A 23,940-nucleotide genomic window follows, 5' to 3' on the forward strand; every position below is an offset into this window, starting at 1 on the left:
TCGCTAAATTATGTTTTCTATTTTTATGCAATAAAAGTTTGTTATCAGTGAATCTTTTTCTTCTTTTTTTATCCCTCCCCAATTTCCCACCCCCGCACTGACCCTCCCCTAGTTCCCCCTCGACAGACCTCAGTGTGTGATGCTTCCCTCCCTGTGTCCATGTGCCCTCATTGTTCAACACCTGCCTATGAGTGAGAACATTTTTCGCTTCTGTGATTGAATATTAGAAGACATAGTTCATGTTTCTTGAAGCTGAAATGTTCACCTGAAAATATTACCATCTTCAAAAAGAACTTCTCTATTCCCACAAGAGCACCAAGAATTGTCAAAAGGCGTACACTAGGTTATATCTTGTTTTAGTGCATCAGTGCTGGAAGAGCGAAGAGTGGTAAATGGACTGAAACATAGAAACCTAATATTTCAGCTGGCAGTTCACAGTTGAGGATGGGAGCAGGAGACATGCATCCACTATGTGCACTAATGAAGCACCAACAAGGAAATGATATGCAGATGTAACGGCCAGGTGTCTTTCAGGAGAGGCTGCAAGGGAGACTGTGACTCTAACGTGGTGTTAAACTCCAGGACAGCTCAGTGATCAGTGTCTCATCTAGTCTAATTTGGAAGGAGTCAACTAGAAACAAGCAACATACACAAACATCTCCTGTGAAATTGTATCTGGGTATGCTGGGGCTCTATGTAAGAGGAAACTAAAATTAGTATTATGTAAGTGATTATAGTGAGATGCATGTATACCTTATAAACATGTAATTGATTCAAGTTTATTAATATGTCTTTTGGGAAAGTAAACAATTAACTTCTAGAAAATTCTCCACCAAACAGTCAGACAAAATATGTTCTAAATAAATGCAAGTTCAAGGTGAAAGCAGCAAACTCATTTACTGTAATGGTGGCTAATAGTTGGGCATACACTAAGTTAGCTGCGTATGACTAGATTACATTAAAACTGATTTAAAATATCTTTGAAATAGTGCATCCTTACTCTCCATATCATTGAGCCACTAGAATCAAAAAAATAATATTAACTAGTTTAACTGGATTATGTGAACATGTCAATCAATCCATGAGTCATAATTTGACCAAAAAACTCCTCAGAGGATGTTTCCCAAACAGGTAGTTTCCCTAAGAAGGATATTTATAACTCGAAGGACTTCAATTTCTCTTTCTAAAACAAGATTTTGTTATCATTTTAGTGAGTGAGAAGTGGACTGAACACAGCATTGAGATTTTAAAACATAGGTTTGGGAATACTCCTAGACTAATTTAAGCTAAAATGTTCTTTCCATCTCTTTATAGTGCCCTTTCCAGAGCTCCTACTTATCTCATTCATTTTTTTACTTCATTCCCATACTGAACTTCTCAAAGTTCTCCTTCAATTCTGTCATTTTCTCTCGACTCTCACAGTCACTGTCACATTGCAAGTACTTTACAAAAAACTGGGAAATCAGACTGTCGAGATCAAAAACAGAACTTATCTTCCATTTAAATGTCTTCTCCCTAACAGGGAAGCAAGTCACCAACTTGAGAGGCAGGAGGGCACAGCGCTCCAGGACATGGGCTTTGGGGTGTGAGCACAGACTGTGCCACGCAACATGTGCATGATGATGGACAAGTCTCAGCCTCAGCCCCTGCATCTGTAAAATGCGTATAATGATAAGGCCACCTCAAAGGACATTGTGAGCAACACATGAAAAGCTGCATATGAAACCTGTAGCATGGTCATTGAAATCTGCAAAGTGTTCAATAATTGTTAGCTATATCAGTGCTATGATTAAACATTTTAAAAGTTGAGCCTGTGTGATGGCTCATACCTGTAATCCCAGCAATTTGGGAGGCTGAGATGGGTGGCTCTCACCTGAGGTCAGGAGTTTGAGACCAGCATGGCCAACATGGTGAAAATCTATCTCTACTAAAAGAACAAAAATTAGCCAGGTGTGGTGGTACATGCCTGTAGTCCCAGTGACTTAGGATGCTAAGGCAGGAGAATTGCTTGAATCTGGGAGGCAGAGGCGGCAGAGTTAAGACCGTGGCACTGCACTCCAGCCTGGGCAACAGAGTGAGACTCCATCTCAAAAATAAACACATATATACATACATAAAAAGTTGATATACATTCATTCCATTTTTGTTTCATTGCCACTAAAATAAATGACAATCTCACTTTCTTGAGTTAGACACTTTTTGATAACTCTTATAAAAAAAGAAATAAATGAAATGTTTTCAAAATCAGCATACAGAATTGTGGTGCCTATATGTGGTTTTGGTGGGCACATGGTATGCACAGGACATTGTTTAATGTCCACTTTTATGCAGCATGGCTAAGGAAAGAAACCTAGATTTTAAAAGTGTATTGTGGGATAGACCCCAAATGGCACCGTTTGTAACATTCCAACTCTCCTAATTGCCATGAAGAACATTCACTCAACTATTCAAGTCTTCACTCATTCATGCATTGAAGTATTCATTGAGCCCATATTTAGGCACTGTTCTTGGTGCTGATGATATAGAGTGAATAAAATGGAGAAAGTTTCCTGACCTCAGGGTGCCTAAGTTTAAACAAAGCCAAATTCATCTAAAATAAAGCATCTCCTTTTCATATTAATAGCATAGAGCATTTTTATAACATAGTACATCATTCATATTAGACTTTTATATTGCTAGTAAATACCCTCACCTATTTTTCTTCTTTCTTTCTTTTCTTTCTTTCTTTCTTTTTCTCTTTCTTTCTTTCTCTCTCTCTCTTTCTTTCTTTCTTTCCTTTCTCTCTCTTTCTTTCCTTTCTCTCTCTCTCTCTCTTTCTTTCTTTCTTTTTTTGAGACAGTCTCGCTCTGTTGCCCAGGCTGGAGTTAAGTGGCACTGTCTCAGCTCACTGCAGCCTCCGCCTACTAGGTTCAAGCAATTCCGCCTCAGCCTCCTGAGCAGCTGGGATTACAGGTGCATGCCACCACACCTGGATAATTTTGTGTGTGTGTGTGTGTGTGTGTGTGTGTATATACATATATATATTTTTTTTTTTTTTTTTTTTTTTGTAGAGACACGTTTTATCATGTTGGCCAGGCTGGTCTCAAACTCCTGACCTCATGATCTGCCCACCTTGGCCTCTCAAAGTGCTGGGATTACAGGCATAAGCCACTATGCCTGGCCTACTTTTCATTTTGACTTTTATCTCTCTTACCCAACCCTGCCCTTCTGCAACAGAAACTGAATATAATGTTCCTCTTAGGTATGAGACAAACGCTTACAGTTAGCACTAAAGCTCAACACAAAATTACTATAATGCAGCAGCTGATTTTTACAACTGAGCAGAGCGGCAAAAATCAGATTTAGTTCCACAATTTGCTAACTAAAACTACGGCAGGGATTTAGAAATTGTTTTTTTTTTTGTTTTTTTTTTTTGCTACTGCAGACAAAAACACTGATCCTCAGCAGTTTCTCTTTCTTTCTGATAGGAGTTTGAATACCCATGAAGACCTAAAATAAAGAATTTTCTCTCGGGAATGAATTTTGTTTGGATATAACTCTTTCTCTCTTTCTCACAGCTACATACAAACAACACAGGATTTATGAAATGAGAATTTTCAAGGTAATCAAAGTGTCAACTAAGAGAAGAGCATGAATAGTTTTCAAAATAGTGAGATAATCCAGGAAGAGAGAGTAATTTATTGGATTATCTTTGACTGATGAAAGGCAGACTGAAAGGCTTTAAAATGCTGCCCACACATGTCCTATTGACTCAGGTCCTCTTTACCTGGCTGCAATGAGGTCCAGGAGATGCTGCCACCGGTCGTTGACCTTTCCCAGCTTGTACTCAATCTCAGAGGCTTTGCTTTCATGGCTGGCTTTAGCAAGTCGTTCTCCCATTTGTTGGAGCTGTATTTTGTTCTCTTGAGCAATAGCAATTTCCTCTTGATAATCCTGTGTAATAAACAGCAATCACAGAGGTCAGAAAGCATATTCTTAATGCATCCAGGCTGGCTCTACTAGAAACATGATAATTACTGTTTTCTACTACTTGGAAACAGTTCGAGCATAGGAATACCATGTGAACATCAGCCCATGTACACAAGTATTAGTATATCTATTATTTTTGGTATGTATCCAGAGTTGGGATTAAATTTTTATATAGATGTTTTCAAAATAAATAGGGTGCTGTTTCCTATTTACTTGAAATACGTACTAAAAATCAAAAAAAGACAGATATAAAAGATAAAACTTAAAGGATTTTAATACTGGGAAACTATACTTTATTTCTCTCATCACTAACCTGATGTTATACTTAGAATTCTCATACAAATAGTTGCCGAGAGGCTTATCACACACATACACACCTATGCAATTGATATCTATGTACATATGTAAATGTGAATATGTGTGTGTGTGGCACTTAAGTTATTTGAGCAGAATATTTTAAAAGAGTTCCTTCATTTTAAAAAGATATCCTCTATACAATGTCAATATTTTGCAACAAATAAATTAATGATAAATTAACTTTCAATAATAATAATTATTAATTTTAGAGAATCAATGGGCCTCAAACCTTCTTGATTTACTCACTTTCTGTGCTAGCTTCTCTTAGACTGTTTGGGTTAAAAAGGACAGACTTGGCCAGGTGTGGTGGCTCCTGCCTGTAATCTCAGCATTTTGGGAGGTCAAGGCAGGTGGATCACAAGGTCAGGAGTTCGAGACCAGCCTGGCCAATATGGTGAAACCCCATCTCTACTAAAGATACAAAAATTATCTGGGCATGGTGGTGGGAGCCTGTAATTCCAGCTACTTGGGAGGCTGAGGCAGGAGAATTGCTTGAACCCAGGAGGTGGAGGTTGCAGTGAGCCAAGATCACGCCACTGCACTCCAGCCTGGGCAACAAAGTGAGACTCTATATCAAAAAACAAAAAAACAACAAAACAAAACAAACAAACAAAAAATACCAGACTCCATATGGACTATCTGTAAAAGGTAAACACAAAATGCTATAATTTAAGTGACGATGAAAGAACATCCTCTTCCTGCTACCACCACTGCTATCCCTAATGACCCTCTTACTCTCTTGCCACAGTGACAGGATCCAGTCTTTAGGATCAACTTTTTTATTTTTGGCTTAAACTCCTGTTATATAAGAAATAGTTTCTCAGCAAATAATATATGAAGACAGGCATTATATGAGCATGAACATTTTGACCTTCTCCTGCTCTAAAGTTAGTGTGGGAACAGAGCTATCCTTCCAAGTCATTGACCTAAGCCAAAGTGCCCCTGAGGAATGGTAGGGACCAACAACATTTTATTCCATTCCAGTGCTGACTGCAGTCCTCATGTCCACACCCCCACCCACCCTCCTTCTTATGTTATTTCCAAACAGTGAAATTCAAAGACCAATACACCGAATGCATTTATTAACATCATAATATTTCAGCACACATTTGAGATGATTTTATCGAGCAGTGTTTCTTTCAAGGGAATTACTTCAAGACTTAAAAGGATTTATAGTAAAATAATCCTCTTGGGTTGTCTTTAAAATCAAACTGTTTTTGAGTGTTAATAGCAATAGGCACTAATATCTTGGCTTCCATTGTTTTTTTATGAATTGCCTTTTTCTTTTTTTTTTTCTTCATCTTATTAGCATTTTCCACTTAACAACTGCCTTCTTCTATGCTGTCAAAATTACCCAAACTTGATGTTATTTACAAAAGAGACACTACAAAGAGAAAAACTCATAAGACCTTAAAAAAAATACCGTGAGTTATTAACATATAAGGTAGTATAGTTAATATTTTAAATGTGTTTCTAACACTGGGCCAAGTAATGTGATAAAATTATCTGCATGAAAAGCTAAAATTTTTCTAAATTTTAAGTTATAGATTTAAGAAATGTTTTCCCCACACTCTCAAAATATACATCCTAAATTTCATAATGAAAAGTAATGAGAATAGACAAACTTAATCAAAATTTATTCTATAGCAAATTTTACCTACCTACAGTGCATTAATCGTGCACTTATAGCATTCTCTGATACCCGACCACTTAGAATGTGCAACCACGAGCAGATGCTAAAATGAAATCTGTATCATCTCAGCCAAGAGTTTTAAGGTTTACCATATCATATAAACAAATGCTTATCCATTTGGATTTATCCAAACAAATTGGATAAACAAATGCTTATCTAACAGCAAATCATAATGGATTTGCCATTTTCTATAACATCATTAATATCACATGTTGGCTTTGGATGTTTCATTTTTCTCTCCATGTGTGCATATGGATAAAAATAATTTTTCTTAGTAACCATTTATATTTCTTTTAAGAATAAATGAAGTTATGATTTGTTAATGTGGTAAATATTGGCTGTGCGCTTATCAGAGTTAGGCAATGCTTCAGGTGCAGGGGATATAGCAATAAACAAAATAGACAAAGTCCATGTTCCCATAAAGCTCACAGATCAGTAGGGTCTCCATCTGGACAATGAATAAGTAAATACAAAAAGTACATTGTTCATTAGATGGTGATATGTACTAATGAGAAGCAAATTAAAATAACATTAAAATCACTGTTCACGAGCACTGTGGGAACGCTGAAATCATAAAAAAAAGAATTTTTTTTTGAGACAGAGTCTCACTCTGTTGGCCAGGATGGAGTGCAGTGGCACGATCTCAGCCCACTGCAATGTCTGCCTCCTGGGTTCAGGCGATTCTCTTGCCTCAGCCCCCTGAGTAGCCAGTACTACAGGCTCATGCTACCATGCCCAGCTAATTTTTTGTATTTTTAGTAGAAATGGGGTTTCACTGTGTTGGCCAGGATGGTCTCAAACTCCTAACCTCCAGTGACCTGCCCACCTCACCTCCCAAAATGCTGGGATTACAGGCATGAGCCACCACGCCCGGCCAAAATCATAAAAAATTTTTAAATGCTATAAAATTTGATCAGCTTTATGTAGACATCAGAAGTGTTTTAGATCCCAATGAATATGTAAGATAATTTGATAAGATATACATACCCTGAAAATAATATGAAGCCAAAATTATCAGGAAACTCTTAATTCCTATCTATGGTCTATACACCACACTTTAATGTTGTATTCAATTCAATTTATTCTAAGAATTTTTTCTTTCTGTTTCTCTCTAGTGACTTTTCCTCTTTAAAAAGAAACACACACACACACACACACAAAAAAAAAAGGAAAGAAAAGTAATACATATAAATGGTTCCTACTGGACAAGTAGTTAAAACCCCCAAATACTGAACATTTTCAGTAGATACTGTATTTCATCACAAATTGCAAGTATTCTATATATTTTATGTGTAAAGCAGGTCTTTTCATGCAAGTTTATCTTATATTAAAAAGAGAAAATGTTTAAAATATAGTACTCCTTTAAAAGGAAAGTAATTATGAGGAAAGTCACCTCTGTACCTATGAAAAGTACCTAAGCTTTGTGAAGAATGAAAAGCTGAGTAGCCATGCATTCCATACCTTCCTGAGCTTCTCTATCATCTCTTCAATGAGGATGTCTCCATTCTGGGAAACCTTGCTTTCCATTTGAGTCAACCACTCACAGAGTTCCTTGTTCTTTTCACTGAAGACTGCCCATTCGTTCAATCTTTCACTTATTTGCTGCCGCCTTAAGGAGAGCTGAAAAGTTTAAAATGGGAGAATATGCAAAATGATTATTCAGAGAGGAGCTCACTCCCCAAGAAAAATAGCAAATAAACTAGGACTAAAAGGAACGATAGTCATACATCTTTTTAATCCACTGTTTCCTGAAGTCCAGGATTTGGTATTATACAAGTGGGAGACATTGAAACTTCTAGTTCTTTCTTAAAGATTCACAAGCACACGAGCTTATTAAAGGTTCTGGATAATGCAACTTTGCACAATTGGTTCAGGATAGATATGATACATGATGAGTGAATGTGCTTTTACTAAAAAAAGAAGGAAGAAGTAGAAAAGAATAGGGAAAGAAGAAAGAAAAGAAGGACAGTAAAAGAGGGATGAATAAAGAAGGAAGGAAAAAGAAAAAAGGAAAGAGAAAAAAGAATAGAAAAATGAAATAAGAAAACAGTAAAAATAGGGAAGGAAGAAGAAAAGGAAGAAAAGAAGAAGGAAAGGAAGAATGAGCCTCAGGTATCTAGAGTGTGGGAGAGGGCGGTGCTGAAGCAAAGCAGCCTGAAGTGGAGGCAGGCATCCCGAGGCTCAGCTCCATACTGACACATTGACTTCAGGCAAGTTCTTCTCTGCAGTTTCATTTCTATTTATTTATTTTTGTTTATTTTCCTTCTTTTTCTTGCATGAAAGCTTTATTAAGATATATTTCACATACCATACAACAGCCTGTTTAAACATGTACAATTCAGTGCTTTTTGGTATATGAACAGCATCTGTATAATCAACACCATACTCAATTTTAGAATATTTTCATCATTCCAAAAAAAAAAAAGGCCAGGTGCAGTGGCTCACTCCTATAATTCCAACACTTTGGGAGGCCAACGCAGGTGGGTCACTAGAGGTCACGAGTTCGAAACCAGTGTGGCCAACATGGTGAAACTCCATCTCTATTAAAAATACAAAAATTAGCCGGGCATGATGGTACATGCCTGTAATCTCAGCTCCTTGGGAAGCTGAGGCAGGGGAATCACTTGAGCCCAGGATGCAGAGGTTGCAGTGAGCCAAGATCGTGCCATTGTGTTCCAGCCTGGATGTCACAGCAAGACTCCACCTCAAACAACCACCACCACCACCATCACAACAAAAACCTTGGAGCCATCAGCAGTTACTCTCCTGCTTCTTCTCACTCATCTCCCAGCAATCTAATCTCCCTTCTGTCCCTGCGGATTTGCCTATTCTGGACATTTCATATACACGGAATCATGTAACATGTAATCTTCTATGACTGGCTTCTTTCACTTAGCATATTTTAAAGATTCATCTATATTGTATCAATACTTCATTCTTTTTATTGCTGACTATATTCCATTATATGTATATACCACATTGTATTTACTAACTCATCTTATTTGAGTTGTTTCCACTTTTTGCCTATTATGAATAATGCTGTTATACACATTTGCGTGCAAGTGTTTGTATGAACATGTTTCATTGCTCTTAGGTATTTATCTAGTAGAATTTCTCAGTCATATGGTTAACACTATAGATTGTTGCCCAAAGTGGCTGCCCATTTCACATTCCCACCAGCGGAATGTAGCATTCCAATTTCGCTACATCCTCACCAACACTTTTGATGATAGCCAACCTAGTGGGCATGAAGTGCTATCTGATGATGGTTTTGACGTGCATTTCCCTAAAGGCTAATAACACTGAGACTTTTCATGTTTCTTGGCCATTTGTATATCTCCTTTGGAGAATTATCTACTCAAATCCTTTGCCTTATTTTTAATTAGCTTGCCTTTTTATTATGAAGTTCTGAGAGTTCCTTACACATTACATATATAATGGGCTTGTTTTCTTATCTCTAGGTCTAGAATTATCCTTTACAGAATTCTAAAATTTTCTTATTTCATAATATAATATTCTATGTTCACAGTGCTGGTTGAAATACTAAGAAATGTTTCTACTTGAGCTAAACTACATGTTAGCAAAACACACATGAGTTGGTAAGAAGGTTTGAAGATGTTCTTCCACAGTCTCGTTCATAATGCAAGCTATTCCACTATTGATTTCATTGCATTAAACATGTCCCTACTGATTTTATTTTACCCCCAACATTTTATTACAAAACATTTCTGACAAAGAAAAGCTGAAAGAACTGTATGGTAACCATTCATGATAAACTCCTTGAACTCAAACTGTTAACATTTTGCTATACTTTGCTTTAAGACATATTCTTTCCTTAATACATTTACTTTTTTTTTTTGAGATGGAGTCTTGCTCTGTCACCCAGGCTGGAGTGCAATGGTGCAATCTCAGCTCACTGCAACCTCTGCCTCTAGGTTCAAGTGATTTTCCTGCCTCAGTCTCCCAAGTAGCTGGCATTACAGATGCCCACCACCATGCCCAGCTAATTTTTGTATTTTTAGTAGAGATAGGGTTTCACCAGGTTTGTCCAGGCTGGTCTTGAACTCCTGACCTCAGGTGGTCCCCCCGCCTCAGCTTCCCAAAGTGCTGGGTTTATAGGTCTGAACCATCGTGCCCAGCCAATACATTTACTTTTTACATATTTCAAACAAATTTCCTTTTTAAAATGAAAATGAAAATATTTCTAAGGTATTATACACTTTCTAGTTATCAATTCTGCCTAGGGTTGGCTCTGTTAAGGATTAGACAGACAACACAAGCCTAAATATCTGTGATTCTACATCCATGTAAATGAGTCCAGGATCCCAGGATACATATCCCAAGGCCAGCCTTAGGCATAGCGAGTTACCTAGAGAGTAAGCCCCATAAGCTACCATAAATTTTGAAAGGCCACCACGACAAATTTATTCTTTTGATTTAACTATGATCTTTTAACATAAAAGTTTTTCTGGGTTGAGTGACACTGGTGAATCTACTAAGTATATCCCCATTAGTAGAATTCAGTTTCTTATTGAGGGTTTTGGAGGCAGAATAACACAGAACAGTCAAAGGGGAGTGAACTCACTTGGGGTAGGTCCTACAGAAATGGAAAAAGCTAAGAAAACACAGATTTAAAAGTTTTGGAGACAAACTTTGTCACTTTCCATTGTATCCAAAACAGCACTGAAGAACACAATCCTTCCAGCACCCCTTTCCCCTCCAGCTCTGACAGCAGCATGCACTCTTGATCTTCTGCTGGGTCTCCAGACAGTGAACTCTGTGGTGAAAACGGCCTTTTCCCTTTCATTCACAATGCAGAAGATTCAGTAGTCTAGCTGGTAGTTAAAATCCTGGTTCAACTGATGGCAAAATTGAAATTATATTTTCATTATTCGGCTGGCCCAAAGTAACCATTTTCTAAGAATTGAGGCCAGGTGCAGTGGGAGTGCACTTTGGGAGACCAAGGTGGGCAGATTGCTGGAAGCCAGGAGTTCAAGACCAGCCTGGCTGACATAGTGAAACTCTGTCTCTACTAAAAATATAAAAATTAGCCAGATTTGGTGGCAGGTGCCTGTAATCCCAGCTGCTCAGAAGGCTGACGCAGGAGAGTTGCTTGAGCCCAGGAGGAGAGGTTGCAGTGAGCCAAGATTGCACCACTGCACTCCAGCCTGGGCAACAGAACAAGAAAAAAGAAAAACAGAAACCCCTGTCCTTCAGACTGAAGATGAACAAATAACTCCTCACTTACACTTCTCCCAAATCTTGCCATAAGCCAAGAATGAACTCCAGGTCTTTACTCACAAATATCTGCAGGGAAGATGGTCACAAAATAGAAAAATATTACCTATGACTTTCATAGGTAGGTGTTGTTATCTCCATTCCAGAGACAAGGAATGTGACAGCTGAACAAATTTGGGGCACTTGTTTAGAGTCAGTTCAAGATAAGACCAGCAAAGTTTGAGTCTTTGATATGAGGTGCAAATATGATTAAATATCCAGAGGCAGCTGAGATTCAAAAATAGTTCATCCATCACTGCTAATTGGATGACCAGGACAAGGTCCCTCATTTTCTCTACTACTTAACTCCTTTCATGTAGGAATTAATCTTAAGTTTGCTCCAAAAATCCATTAAAAAATGTTTACTGTCTGTAGTAAACAAGTGTCTCTATGTGCCCAGCACTGTCCTGTCAATATGATGATACTATACAGACAAAAGAGTAATTTAAAAAATTGACTGATACGGCCTAGTGTGGTGGCTCACACCTATAATCCAAGCACTTTGGGAGACTGAGGCGGATGGATCACCTGAGGTCAGGAGTTGAGACCAGCCTGGCCAACGTGGTGAAACCACATTACTACTAAAAACTACAAAATTAGCAGGGTGTGGTGGCCGGTGCCTGAAATCCCAGCTACTCAGGAGGCTGAGGCAGGAGAATTGCTTGAACCTGGGAGGCGCAGGTTGCTGTGAGCCGAGAGCGTACCACTGAACTTCAGCCTGGGCAACAAGAGTGAAACTCTGTCTCAAAAAAACAAAACAAAGAGGCCGGGCGCGGTGGCTCAAGCCTGTAATCCCAGCACTTTGGGAGGCCGAGGCGGGTGGATCACGAGGTCAACAGATCGAGACAATCCTGGTCAACATGGTGAAACCCCGTCTCTACTAAAAATACAAAAAATTAGCTGGGCACGGTGGCGCATGCCTATAATCCCAGCTACTCAGGAGGCTGAGGCAGGAGAATTGCCTGAACCCAGGAGGCGGAGGTTGCGGTGAGCCGAGATCGCGCCATTGCACTCCAGCCTGGGTAACAAGAGCGAAACTCCGTCTCAAAAAACAAAAAAAAAACAAAGAAAGAAATTAACTGATACGTACTAAAGACCTCACAACAGCTGGCCATTCCTATGCTGCTGCTGCTGCTGTTGCTGCTAGAACTACTATACGTGACTACAGGGCATCACTCAAGTTTTAAATTGTTTTTCCTCCCTTGACACTCATGCATTCAATATCTCCACTAAGCAGCTGGATTATATATATATATACACACATATCTCCCTAGTGTTTATCACACATCATCAAAGTGTTGCTTTCATTTTCTTACCACGGAGCTATACCTGAAAAAAAACAGCAAGGCTACAAGTACTGGTTACAAACCCAGGTCAAATGCATTTCAAAAGATGTACGTTCACAGGGGTGATAGTAACTTCCTTCTGGTTTGTACATCTAGTATTTAGTCTATATACTAAGTAAACATTACCATCTCTGTCTTTGCATGCAGATGAAACCCTCAAATTTTTTATCACCTTAGCACATATTAATGTTCTCGCAGGGGCACAAATACATTGCACTGCCAACAGCTGCGAAGAACCAGCTAAAACCTTCAGAGTGTGCAGCAGCTCAACAGGAAATACATCCTTTTCTAACTGAAATATTTTTACCATGACGTTTTGAAAAAACAACAAGCAATTATGATGATGACATATACTTATATTTCAGCTAGAATTACACACAGATCTACAAACCAAAACAGGAATAAAAGCCAAGTATAAGCTCTGGCTATACACGGGCACAACAAGGGGTGTCTACTTGAAAACAGACACTTTAATATATTAACTCTGCCCTGCAATGTTTACTCACGGCCTGTCTTCCTCATTCTCATCGCCAGTCCCAGGAATTCCAGACTCCTCCTCAACAGCTTCGGTCAGAATAGGAACAGACTACTTACTCCTTAGTAGGGATAATGTTCTGTTGAACTCAAGTTTTGACTCTTACAATGAGACACAGGCGCAAGGTCATTTCCTTTTGTGGTTTCATACTTGACAGAAACTCACCGGATACAACTAGCTTGAACTAGAAACTAATCTATATCCCCCTTAGAGTTACATCCTGGCACCTTGATCAAACCTATGACTAAACTCTCATTGGTTTAAATATTTTTTTCAGAGTGAAGTATTAATAATATAAGTACACTTTAACTTCAAGTGTTAAGACACTTCAACATAGAAAGTTTCTAAAAAACTATGCATTCCTTTTATTGTTTCTTTTTAACGTCTTAGTCTACTCACAGGTGCAAGGTATTAATCTATTTACAGCATATCACATGATCAACAGCAGCTTTTGAAACACATTTCCAGACTGCTGTCTAGATATATCTAAGTCTGGAGAACAATTTTACAACATATGAATGACTAACTTAGCAATTAATAATAATTCCATGGCATTTTTATACATCAGTTTTCCTAAATCAAAAAGTATTGTGCAACCATAATTTTCTTTCTTTTTTTTTTTTTTGAGATGGAGTTTTGCTCTTGTTACCCAGGCTGGAGTGCAATGGCGCAATCTGGGCTCACCACAACCTCCGCCTCCTGGGTTCAGGCAATTCTCCTGCCTCAGCCTCCTGAGTAGCTGGGATTACAGGTACATGCCACCATGCCCAGCTAATTTTTTGTATTTTTAGTAGAGACAGGGTTAGCCTGTAATTCCAGCACTTTGGGAGACCGCGTCGGGTGGATCACGAGGTCTACAGATCAAGACCATCCTGGTCAACATGGTGTAACCATGATTTTCTTAACCTCCAAAATATTCAAAATCTTGTCATTATTTTACACTTAGAGAAACATAAGTATAAAGAAATAGAATAAATGTTTTAACATCTTAATTATAAATAACACATCATGAACACTCCAGACACTGGAGATATAAAGAAATGGTCTTTGTATATTAAAGTCCTCATACGCTTGGAATGAGGTTACAAACATTAAAAAGAATAATAATACAATGCCACATGATGGCAAAACCAAAAGAGCAATGAGAGTTCAGAGGACCAAAAACATACTGAGGGCCAAGCATTTTATAAATGACATTGCAGGGGTTATGGGATGTGAAAGATAACAGGTGAGAAAATCGGAAAAGAGGAAACGGTGTCGGCAGGGAGTGGCATAATCCATGTCTTTGGGGAGGGAAGTTCATGGCTGATTTGAAAAACAGGATCCAATCTCCAAAATATCTCTCTGAAGGTTTCACAGGCATCATTTAGCTAAAGCAATAGATTTGGTCTAACCCGATTCATCTAACATGCTAAAAATATTAAGAGAGCAGGTAATGCTAGACTTTTGTTAAAATTAAGAAAAACAGATGAATAGGCTCACAGAGGTAACTGAAGATTGCTGTGATAATTTCCACAATTTGTACCCACCAAATATCTTTCATTTTGTTACATCACGATAAAGTCTTTATATTGCAACATTGTAGGATGATTTACTATATTAAGATATTACTTTAGTTTGAAGAATTCTGAAATGAATCAAGCATTGTGATTAATATTACCACCCCCATATGAGTAACTTCCATGTAAGTTTCTCATTGTGTTCACTAAGAAGATGAAGCTGTGTGAAATTAGCTACATTCATTTTGAACTCAAATCATTAACACGTTGGTGAAAGCCATCTCTTACATGTGTCCCTTTTTAAAAAGTATATATTCATAGGAAACTGCTCACACATCTACCATATGTGCTCCGGAGTTTTTGGTTGGTCCATGGACTGAGAAAAACTTGGGTTTTCACCTAAATGTAGAGAGATATTTTCTTATTGATATCACATAAATCAAGAGGCTCTGAGCCTCTTAAACTCTTGTTTAATGGTTCCTGAAGTATAAGAATAAGCATCCCTAAAGTCAGAGAAAGTGTGGAGGATGGGAGACAAAAGAGATCCCAGGGCAGCACAACCAGCGGGGACAGAAGAGCAGGGCATAACAGTCGCCTCTCAACATCCCCTTCCTCAGCCTTCCCACACCAGCTTTTACCAGCCAGGTCCTCTCCTCTGGCTGCCACATTGACAGCATGTTCATTTGCTTTCTCTCATCAATCTATCTCCTCTACTCTCTTTCTCGAAACTCAATTCAAAATTCATCCATCTCAAGAAACATATCCTTTATTCCCTGCCATCCACACAAAACTTAGCTTGTTTACATCTTTATACAGCTTTTTGAGACGGAGTTTTGCTCTTGTTGCCCAGGCTGGAGTGCAGTGGTGTGATCTCGGCTCACTGCAACCTCCACCTCCCAGGTTCAAGTGATTTTCCTGCCTCACCCTCCCGAGTAGCTGGGATTACAGGCACCCGCCGCCCTACCTGGCTAATTTTTGTATTTTTAATAGAGACAGGGTTTCACCATGTTGGTCAGACTGGTCTCAAATTCCTGACCTCAGGTGATCTGCCTGCCTTGGCCTCCCAAAGCACTGGGATTACAGGCATGAGCCACTGCACCCAGCCCCTATTTTATAGTGTTTTTTACATTGTTTTTACCTGTTTATACTTGGCTTTCTTCTTAATTGTACACATTCTCCTAGACTGATTTTAATCTCAGCTCAAGTTTAAACTTGATGGTGGGGACATTTATTATGGTTTGTTAACATCACAATAATTTATGTGACTGATCCATTCGATAGAGATGTATCACAGCCTATTATGTGCCAGGCAGGGCACTCGGGGTATGGAAGTAACAAGACAGACAGGGCCCTGCTTCCTGGAAAGCATAACCTCAAGGCAGTTAGGCCTGTTTTTCATTATGAGCCTTTGAATTTTTTTTTTTATTTTTGAGACAGAGTCTTGCTCTGTCTCCTAGGCTGGAGTGCAGTGGCGAATCCCGGCTCACTACAATCTCTGCAAGAGATTCTCCTGCCTCAGCCGGGTTCAAGCGATTCTTCCGCCTTAGCCACCTGAGTAGCTGAGATTACAGGTGCCCACCACCAGGCCCAGCTAAATTTTGTGATTTTAGTAGAGATGGGGTTTCACCATATTGGTCAGGCTAGTCTCAAACTCCTGACCTCAGATGATCCACTCACCTCGGCCTCCCAAAGTGCTGGGATTACAGACATGAGCCACCACACCTGGCCAAGCCTTTGAATCTTTTATTTCTCTTTGCCTAGGATGTCTTCTTGCTGCTTTTCGAGCAATCTTTCCCTTTCATTTCCAATTCAAACTCAATCTGGGATCTTTTTAAAGATATTGTGCACATAGAAGCTATTTAATAAATGAATAAAGTAGGACTAAAAATGAATATAAATTACTAGGAAACAACTACAGCAAATTAAGAGTGACAATCAATATTCCCTGTACAAAACCAGCTCCACAGTATTAGCTCATATTGCAAATACAACAATAGTTTTCACATGTTTGAAGTGTATCTACCCAGCAAAATCACACCTGTGAACCATAAATTGTGCTTTCTCTTAAAAGTATTATGCCAGCCAGTGGAAGTGGGAGGAAAAGAATCTAGTTTAGCTTGTTCTCAAATGTGGTAAAATATAAATGTATTAATCTGAAATGTTCTGGTAGTAAGCACAATGTTTTTCCTTTGTCCATACTAAGAATTATGGGATGGGTCCAAATGTGGGTCAAGCCATTTGACATTCAAATTCATCTCCCAGTTTTTCATCATCAAGATAATTTCATTTTAAGAACTTGTCTTACCTGGTGGCATAGTTCTTCCCATTGCCTTTGCAGAAGCTCTATTCGTTCATTAAGAATGGAGATATCATCAGCACTGATATAGGCAGAGAGGGTGTCCTTCAGTAGGGTCAACTGGGTCAAGTCATCTGTCCAGCTCCCAACTGCATTTTCTAATTCCTAAATAAAAAAACAAACTTGAATACCCATGGACATCTACTGCCAATGATTTCTGAAGTGTTTTTGAATCCCTTCTTGATAGAATTTCCTCTGTATAGCCCTCAATTTAATTATCTAACTTGGGATCTAGAGGCGTGTCATGGCGATATTACAGATTTGATTTCAGACTGCTGCAATAAAGTACGTATCACAATAAAGTGAGTCGCACACATTTTTTGGTTTCCCAGTATATATAAAAGTTATGCTTACACTATACTATTGTATATAAAATGTGCAATAGCATATGTCAAAAAAACCAATGTATATATCTTAATTTAAAATATTACTAAAAAATGCTAACGATTATCTGAGCCCTCAGCAAGTCACCATCTTCTTTCTGGTGGAGGGTTTTGGCTCAGTGTGACTGGCCGTTGGCTGATCCAGTGGTGGCTGATGAAGGGTGGGGTGGCTGATGAAGGGTGGGGTGGCTGTGGCAATTAAGACAATGAAGTTTAAGCAGCATGGATGGACTTTCCCTTTTACAAAAGTTTTCTTTGTAGCATGTGATGCTGTTTGAGAGCATTGTGCTCACAGAACTTTTTTCAAAATTTGAGTCATCCTCTCAAACCCTACTGCTACTTTATCAACTAAGTTTATGTAATATTTAACATTCTTTGTTGCCACTTCAACAGGATTCACAGAATTTTCACCAGGAGTAGATTCCATTTCGAGAAGCTGCTTTCTTGCTGATGGCCACACCACCCTAAACGTGCCCGATCTTGTAAGAAACGATTTTTATTGATCCATAAGAAGCAACTCCTTATCCGTTCAAGTTTTTTCATGAGATTGCAGAAATTCAATCACACCTTCAAACTTCATTTCCAATTCCATTTCTTTTGCTGCTTCCACCACATCTGGAGTTACTTCCTCCAGCACTGGAGTCTTCAACTCCCTCAAAGTCATCCACGACAGCTGGAATCAACTTCTTCCAAACTCCCGTTAACCTTGACATTTTGACCTCCCATGAATCAGAAATGCTGCTTTTTAAAAAACAATTTTATTTTGCATTTTTGTGGGTACATAGTAGGTGTATATATTTACGGGATATATGAGACATTTTGATAGATGTCTAAAGTAATACAGTATTCATCACCTCAAGCATTTATCCTTTTGTCACAAACAATCCAATTATACTCTTATTTAAAAATGTATGATTAAACTATTATTGACTATATTCACCTTGCTGTTCCATCAAACACTAGATTTTATTCTTTCTATTTTTTGTACCCATTAACCATCCTCATCACCCTGCAGCCTCCACAAACCCTCCCAAGCTCTGGTAACCATCCTTCTACTCTCTGTATGTTGCTATTTACTCAGGATGGTGGCAAAATATTACAGAAAATACTTAGGGAAAGTTATAGATTAGTCTCAAACCTTTTGGAAGGCTGAAAGATTTTATTGGGGCAGACCAAAGGCAGCTGGCCCAGTCCATTAAGTTAGGGAGAGATAGAGATGATCAAATGTCTTACCCCACACCCATTTGTCTCCAGTCTGTTTACTCATGTTAATTTTGTGCTGGGTGATCTCTTGGGGAAGATCAAAAGGAACTACCTGTTAATCGCATTTACTCTTGGTCCGGGAACCTAAAGCTTTTATCATTCCTATAACCACTCTTTTAACCATGTTAATTATCCATGAGTATGTTAACTTAGAATCTCTGTTGTAAAGTCTTAACAGAAGTGTGAATGCACAGAGGGTCTGAGTCGATTGGTTGCATTTTGCCCTCTGAAAGCAGTCCACGGCCATCCCCAGCCCACTTGAAACACTGTAATGGTGTGAGAGTACATTCATTCATACGTCATTGAGTCAGGGTTTGCAGGTCAGACTTCTACAGGTGGTGGGCAATGTCTCCGGTGGTGACCCTGACATGATCGAGGCCACCTCTATATCCATGAGTTCAGCTGTTTCAATTTTTAACTCCCACACGTAAGTGAAAACATGTTGAACGACAACAGAGAAAGTGGACATCCTTGTATTCCAGGTCCTAGAGGAAAGGCTTTCAGTTTTCCCTTATTTAGTACAATGCTAGCTGTGGGTCTGTCACATATGACTTTTATTATGTTGAACTATATTCCTTCTATACTCATATTTTGAGGGTTTTTATCAGAAGAGGTTGAATTTTATCAAATGCTGTTCAGCATTAATTGAAATAATCATATAACTTTTGTCTTTCATTCTGTTAATATGACATACATATTGATTGTTTTGAGAATGTTCAACCACCACTGCATCTCAGGGATAAATCCCTGGTCATGATGAATGATCTTTTTTAATGCATGGTTAAATTTAGTTTGCTAGTATTTTAATAAAGATTTTTTATATCAATGTTCATCAGTGATATTGATCTATAGTTTTCTTTCTTTCTTTTTTTTTTTTGATGTGTCTTTTTCTGGTTTTGTTATCAGGGTAATACTAGCCTTGCAGAATGAGTTTGGAAGTATTCCCTCCTCCTCTATTTTTCAGAATAGATTGAGTAGGATTGGTAAGATCCTTTAAATGTTTGGTAAGATTCAGTAGTGAAGCCATCACATCCAGGGCTTCTCTGCTGGGAGACTTTTTATTATGGCTTTAATCTTGTTACTTGCTACTGGTCTGCTTTTGGATTTCTTCATGGTTCAATCTTGGAAGGTTGCATGTGTCTAGGCAATCATCCATTTCTTCTAGGTTTTTCATTTATTGGCACATAGTTGCTCATAATAGCCTCTAATGATCCTTTGTACTTCTGTGGTATTGGTTGTAATGTCTCCTTTTTCATTTAGAACTTCTCTCTGTTTTTCTTAGTCTGGCTAACAGTTTGTCAACTTAGTTTATCTTTCCAAAAAATAAACTTTTCATTTTTGTTGATTTTTTGGTATTGTTTTCCTCATTTCCATTTCATTTATTTCTACTTTGAGCTCATTATTTCTTCTACTAACATTGAGTTTGGTCTGCTGTTGCTTTTCTAGTTCTTTAAGATGCATTGTTAGGTTATTTATTTGAAGATTTTCTTTTTGTATCTATAAACTTCCATCTTAGTTCTGCTTTCACTGTATCCCATAGGTTCTGGTATGTTGTACTTCCATTATCATTTGTTTCAAGAAAATTTTCAATTTCCTTTTTAATCTCTTCATTGACTCACTAGTCATTCAGGAGCATATTGTTTAAATTCTATGTGTTTTTCCAAAATTCCTTTTGCTTTTGATTTCTAGTTTTATTCCATTATAATCAGAGAAGATACTTGATATAATTTCACTTTTTTTGAATGTTACAAGACTTGTTTTGTGGCCTAACATACGGTCTATCCTTGAGAATGGTCCATGTGGTGGAGAGAAGAATGTGAACTTTGTAGCTGTTGGATAAATGTTTGGTAAAATATCTATTAGGTCCATTTGGTCTGTAGTAAAGATTAAGTCCAGTGATTTTTATTGATTTTCTGTCTGGATGATCTGTCCAATGCTAAAAGTGGCATGTTGAAGACTGCAGCTATTACTGTATTTAGGTTTATGTCTCTCTTTAGCTTCAATAATATTTGCTTTATATATCTGGATACATGAGCATATATAATGATGGAAAGGTAAAGAAAAAAATTAAATGTATATTATTCTTATTTGAGACAGAGTCTCACTCTGTCACCCAGGCTGGAGATTGCAGTGGTGCAATCTCGGCTCACTGTAATATCTGCCTCCCAGGTTCAAGAAATTCTCCCACCTCAGCCTTCTGAGTAGCTGGGACTATAGAAGCACACCCAACCATGCCTGGCTAATTTATTTGTATTTTTAGTAGAGACAGGGTTTTGCCATGTTGAAGAGGCTGGACTCAAATATATAAATATATATTATATGTTTATCTGGGTGGTCCAGTGTTGGGTGCATATATATTTCCAAATGTTATAACCTCTGTTATATCCTCTGGCTAACTTAACCCCTTTTTCATGATATAATGACCTTCTTTGTCTCTTTTTATAGTTTTTGTCTTGAAATCTATTTTGTCTGATGTAGGTATAGCTATTCCTGCTCTTTTTGCTTTCCATTTGCATAGAATATCTTTTTCCCTGACTTTATTTTTAGTCTATGTGTGATCAATTCTGCTATTAAGAGATACTAATACATTCTTCAGTATGGCAACTGCATTTTTCAACTTCAAAATGTCTGCTTGCTTCCTTCTAATTATTACAATTTTTGTTAAATTTATCTGATACGATTCTGAATTCATTCTCTGTGTTATCTTAAATTTCCTTCCATTTCCTCACGACAGTTTTTTTTTTTTTTTTTTGAGACAGAGTCTCGCTCTGTCACCCAGGCTGGAGTGCAGTGTTGCAATATTGGCTCACTGCAACCTCCACCTTCTGGGTTCAAGCAATTCTCATGCTTCAGCCTCCTGAGCAGCATGGATTATATGCACATTGCCACCATACTCAGCTAATTTTTGTATTTTTAGTAGAGATGGGGTTTCTCCATGTTGGCCAGGCTGGTCTCAAACTCCTGACCTTAGGTTATTCACCCACTTCAGCCTCCCAAAGTGCTGAAATTACAAATGTGAACCACTGCGCCCAGCTCAAAACAGTTATTTTGGTGAATTATATGTCTGAAAGTTCACATATATCTATCTCTCCAGGATTGGTCCCTGGTGTCTTATTTATTGGTGTCTGTTGGGTCAGGTCATGTTTTTCTGGGTGGTCTTGATGCTTGCAGATGTTTGCTGGGGTCTTGGCATTGAAGAATAAGGTATTTATTGCAGTTATACTCAGGGCTTGTTTGTCTCTACCCTTCTTGGGAAGGTTTTCCAGGTATCCAAAGGGACTTGGGTGTTGAGATCTAAGTTTTTAATCACTGCAGTCAAATATGCATTAGAGTACCCCACGCTCAGTAACACTGTGGTTCTTGCAAACTGATAGAGGAACCACCTTGGTGATCTTGGGTAAGAACTGGAAGTATTAGCTAGATTACCAGGCAGAGATTCTTGTTCTCTTCCCTTATTTTCTCCCAAACAACCAGAGTCTCTTTCTCTGTGCTGAGCTGCCTGGTGCTGCAGGGAGGAGAGTCACAAACACTCCTGTGGCTCCCCCACTACTGCTGGGACTGTACTGAGTGCTGAATTAGACCTGAAGCCAGCACAGCACTGGATCTCTCCCAAGGCCCACTGTAACCACTACTTGGCAACTGCCCATGTTTGCTCAAGGCCCTTGGACTCTACAACCAGCAGGTGACAAAGCCGTACAGGCCAGTGAGTTTCCCCTGGCCCCAGGTGGTACAGAGATGCCAGGGCTTGGAGTTGGAAACCTTAGAAATCTACCTGGCGCTCTGTTCTACTGCAGATATGCTGGTACCGAAACCACAAGAAAAGGTCCTTTCCCTCTTCCCTTCTCTATCTCCAGGCTGAGAATCCCTCCCATGCCCACCACCACAACAGGCCCACGGGGAATACTGCCAGGCCATCACTGATGTTTGCATTAGGCCCAAGGGCTCTTCAACTCAGCTTGTGGTAAATGCTGCCAGGCCTGGAACTTACCCTTCAGGGCAGTGGGCTCCCCTCTAACCCAAGGTAGATCCATAAATGCCACCCAAGAGCCAAGGCCTAGAACTGAGTATCCCTAGACCCTCTTTGGTGCCTTTCCCTGTTGTTGCTATGCTGGTACCTAAGTTACAGACAAAGTCCCCTTTATTCTTGCCTCTCTTTCTTGTAAGCAGAAGACTCTCCTCATAGTCACCAAAGCTGTGAATGTCTAGGTCACACCTGAAGCCAGTGTGTCTCTGAGTCTTACCCAAGGCCCACAATGTGTACTACCTGGTTACCCTGCCAATTATTCAGGGCCCTTCGGCTTGTAGGTAAGCAGATGATGGGTCCTACCAGGACTAGGTCCTTCCCTTCCATGCAGCAGCTTCTCTTCTGGCCAAGGGCGTGTCTAGAAATGCCTGGGAACTAGGGCATGGAATGAAGGCTTCATGGTTCTGCTCGGTGCCCTATCTTACTGTAATTGAGTTGGTATCCAAGTTGCAAAACAAAGTCCTCTTTACTCTTTCCTCTTTTCTCAAGCAGAAGGAAGGGGTGTCTTTTGCAGCTGCAAGCTGTGTTGTCTAGGGTTAAGGGAGGATTGGCACAACCACTCCTTTAGCTGTCTTGGCTGGTGTGTCACTGGGTCAAGTGCCCAAGTCCACTGGCTCCAAGCTCAGTATAGCACTAGGACCTGACTAGGAGTATAGTACTTGTGGCCTAGACAGCCTTTCAAATTGATGTAGGACCCCAGACCATTTCAGCCCATGGTGGCAAGTGCTTGCTAAAACTCAGATTCTGTCTGCTGGGATGGGAACTTCTCCTTTGGCCAGGTCGCTTCTAAATGCTCCCTCTGTGGGCAACAGCTGAGTTCTGCCTGGTGTTGGCAGCACTGAGCTCCAATGCAATTCAGAGCAACTGCTGGGCTCTCCCTCCTTGATATGCAGATTCTCTCTGTGTGCCATGTGGCTGTCACTCAGGATAGGGAAGAAGTGGTGTGGGCAGTTCAAGGCTGTCTTTCCTACCCTCTTCACTGTCTCTTTCACAGTATGATGTTAAAACCAGGTATTGTGATTGCTCACCTCGTGTTTTTATTCCTATGAAGGTGCTTTCTTATGTAGATAGTTGTTCCATTTGGTGTTCCTGCAGGGATATCCATCAGTGGAGAATTGTATTTGGCCATCTTGCTCTGCTTCCTCAGGTCAAATCATAAATGTTCTTATTGCCATCTGGAATGATGAATCCTTTTCATGGGGTTTTCCATTTACTTTGCCGAGATCCATTAGAGGAAT

The 23,940-nt window shown here is 39.1% G+C and overlaps 1 protein-coding gene across 35 annotated transcripts in view; it reads right to left on the minus strand.

Annotated features, from left to right (window-relative positions):
* Positions 1 to 23,940, minus strand: part of SYNE1 (spectrin repeat containing nuclear envelope protein 1) — a 518,696-nt gene that overhangs the window by 50,208 nt on the left and 444,548 nt on the right. For all 35 annotated transcript variants that reach the window (XM_078370315.1, XM_035297742.3, XM_035297743.3 and 32 more), the window contains 3 exons: positions 16,982 to 17,137; positions 7,481 to 7,639; positions 3,767 to 3,933 (listed from right to left, as the gene is read on the minus strand). In XM_078370315.1, coding sequence (XP_078226441.1) covers positions 3,767 to 3,933; positions 7,481 to 7,639; positions 16,982 to 17,137 — 482 coding nt within the window. The remainder of the gene's footprint in view (positions 1 to 3,766; positions 3,934 to 7,480; positions 7,640 to 16,981; positions 17,138 to 23,940) is intronic.

Source organism: Callithrix jacchus, chromosome 4 (genome assembly GCF_049354715.1).
Source record: "Callithrix jacchus isolate 240 chromosome 4, calJac240_pri, whole genome shotgun sequence".
In the NCBI taxonomy this organism is placed as follows: domain Eukaryota; kingdom Metazoa; phylum Chordata; class Mammalia; order Primates; family Cebidae; genus Callithrix; species Callithrix jacchus.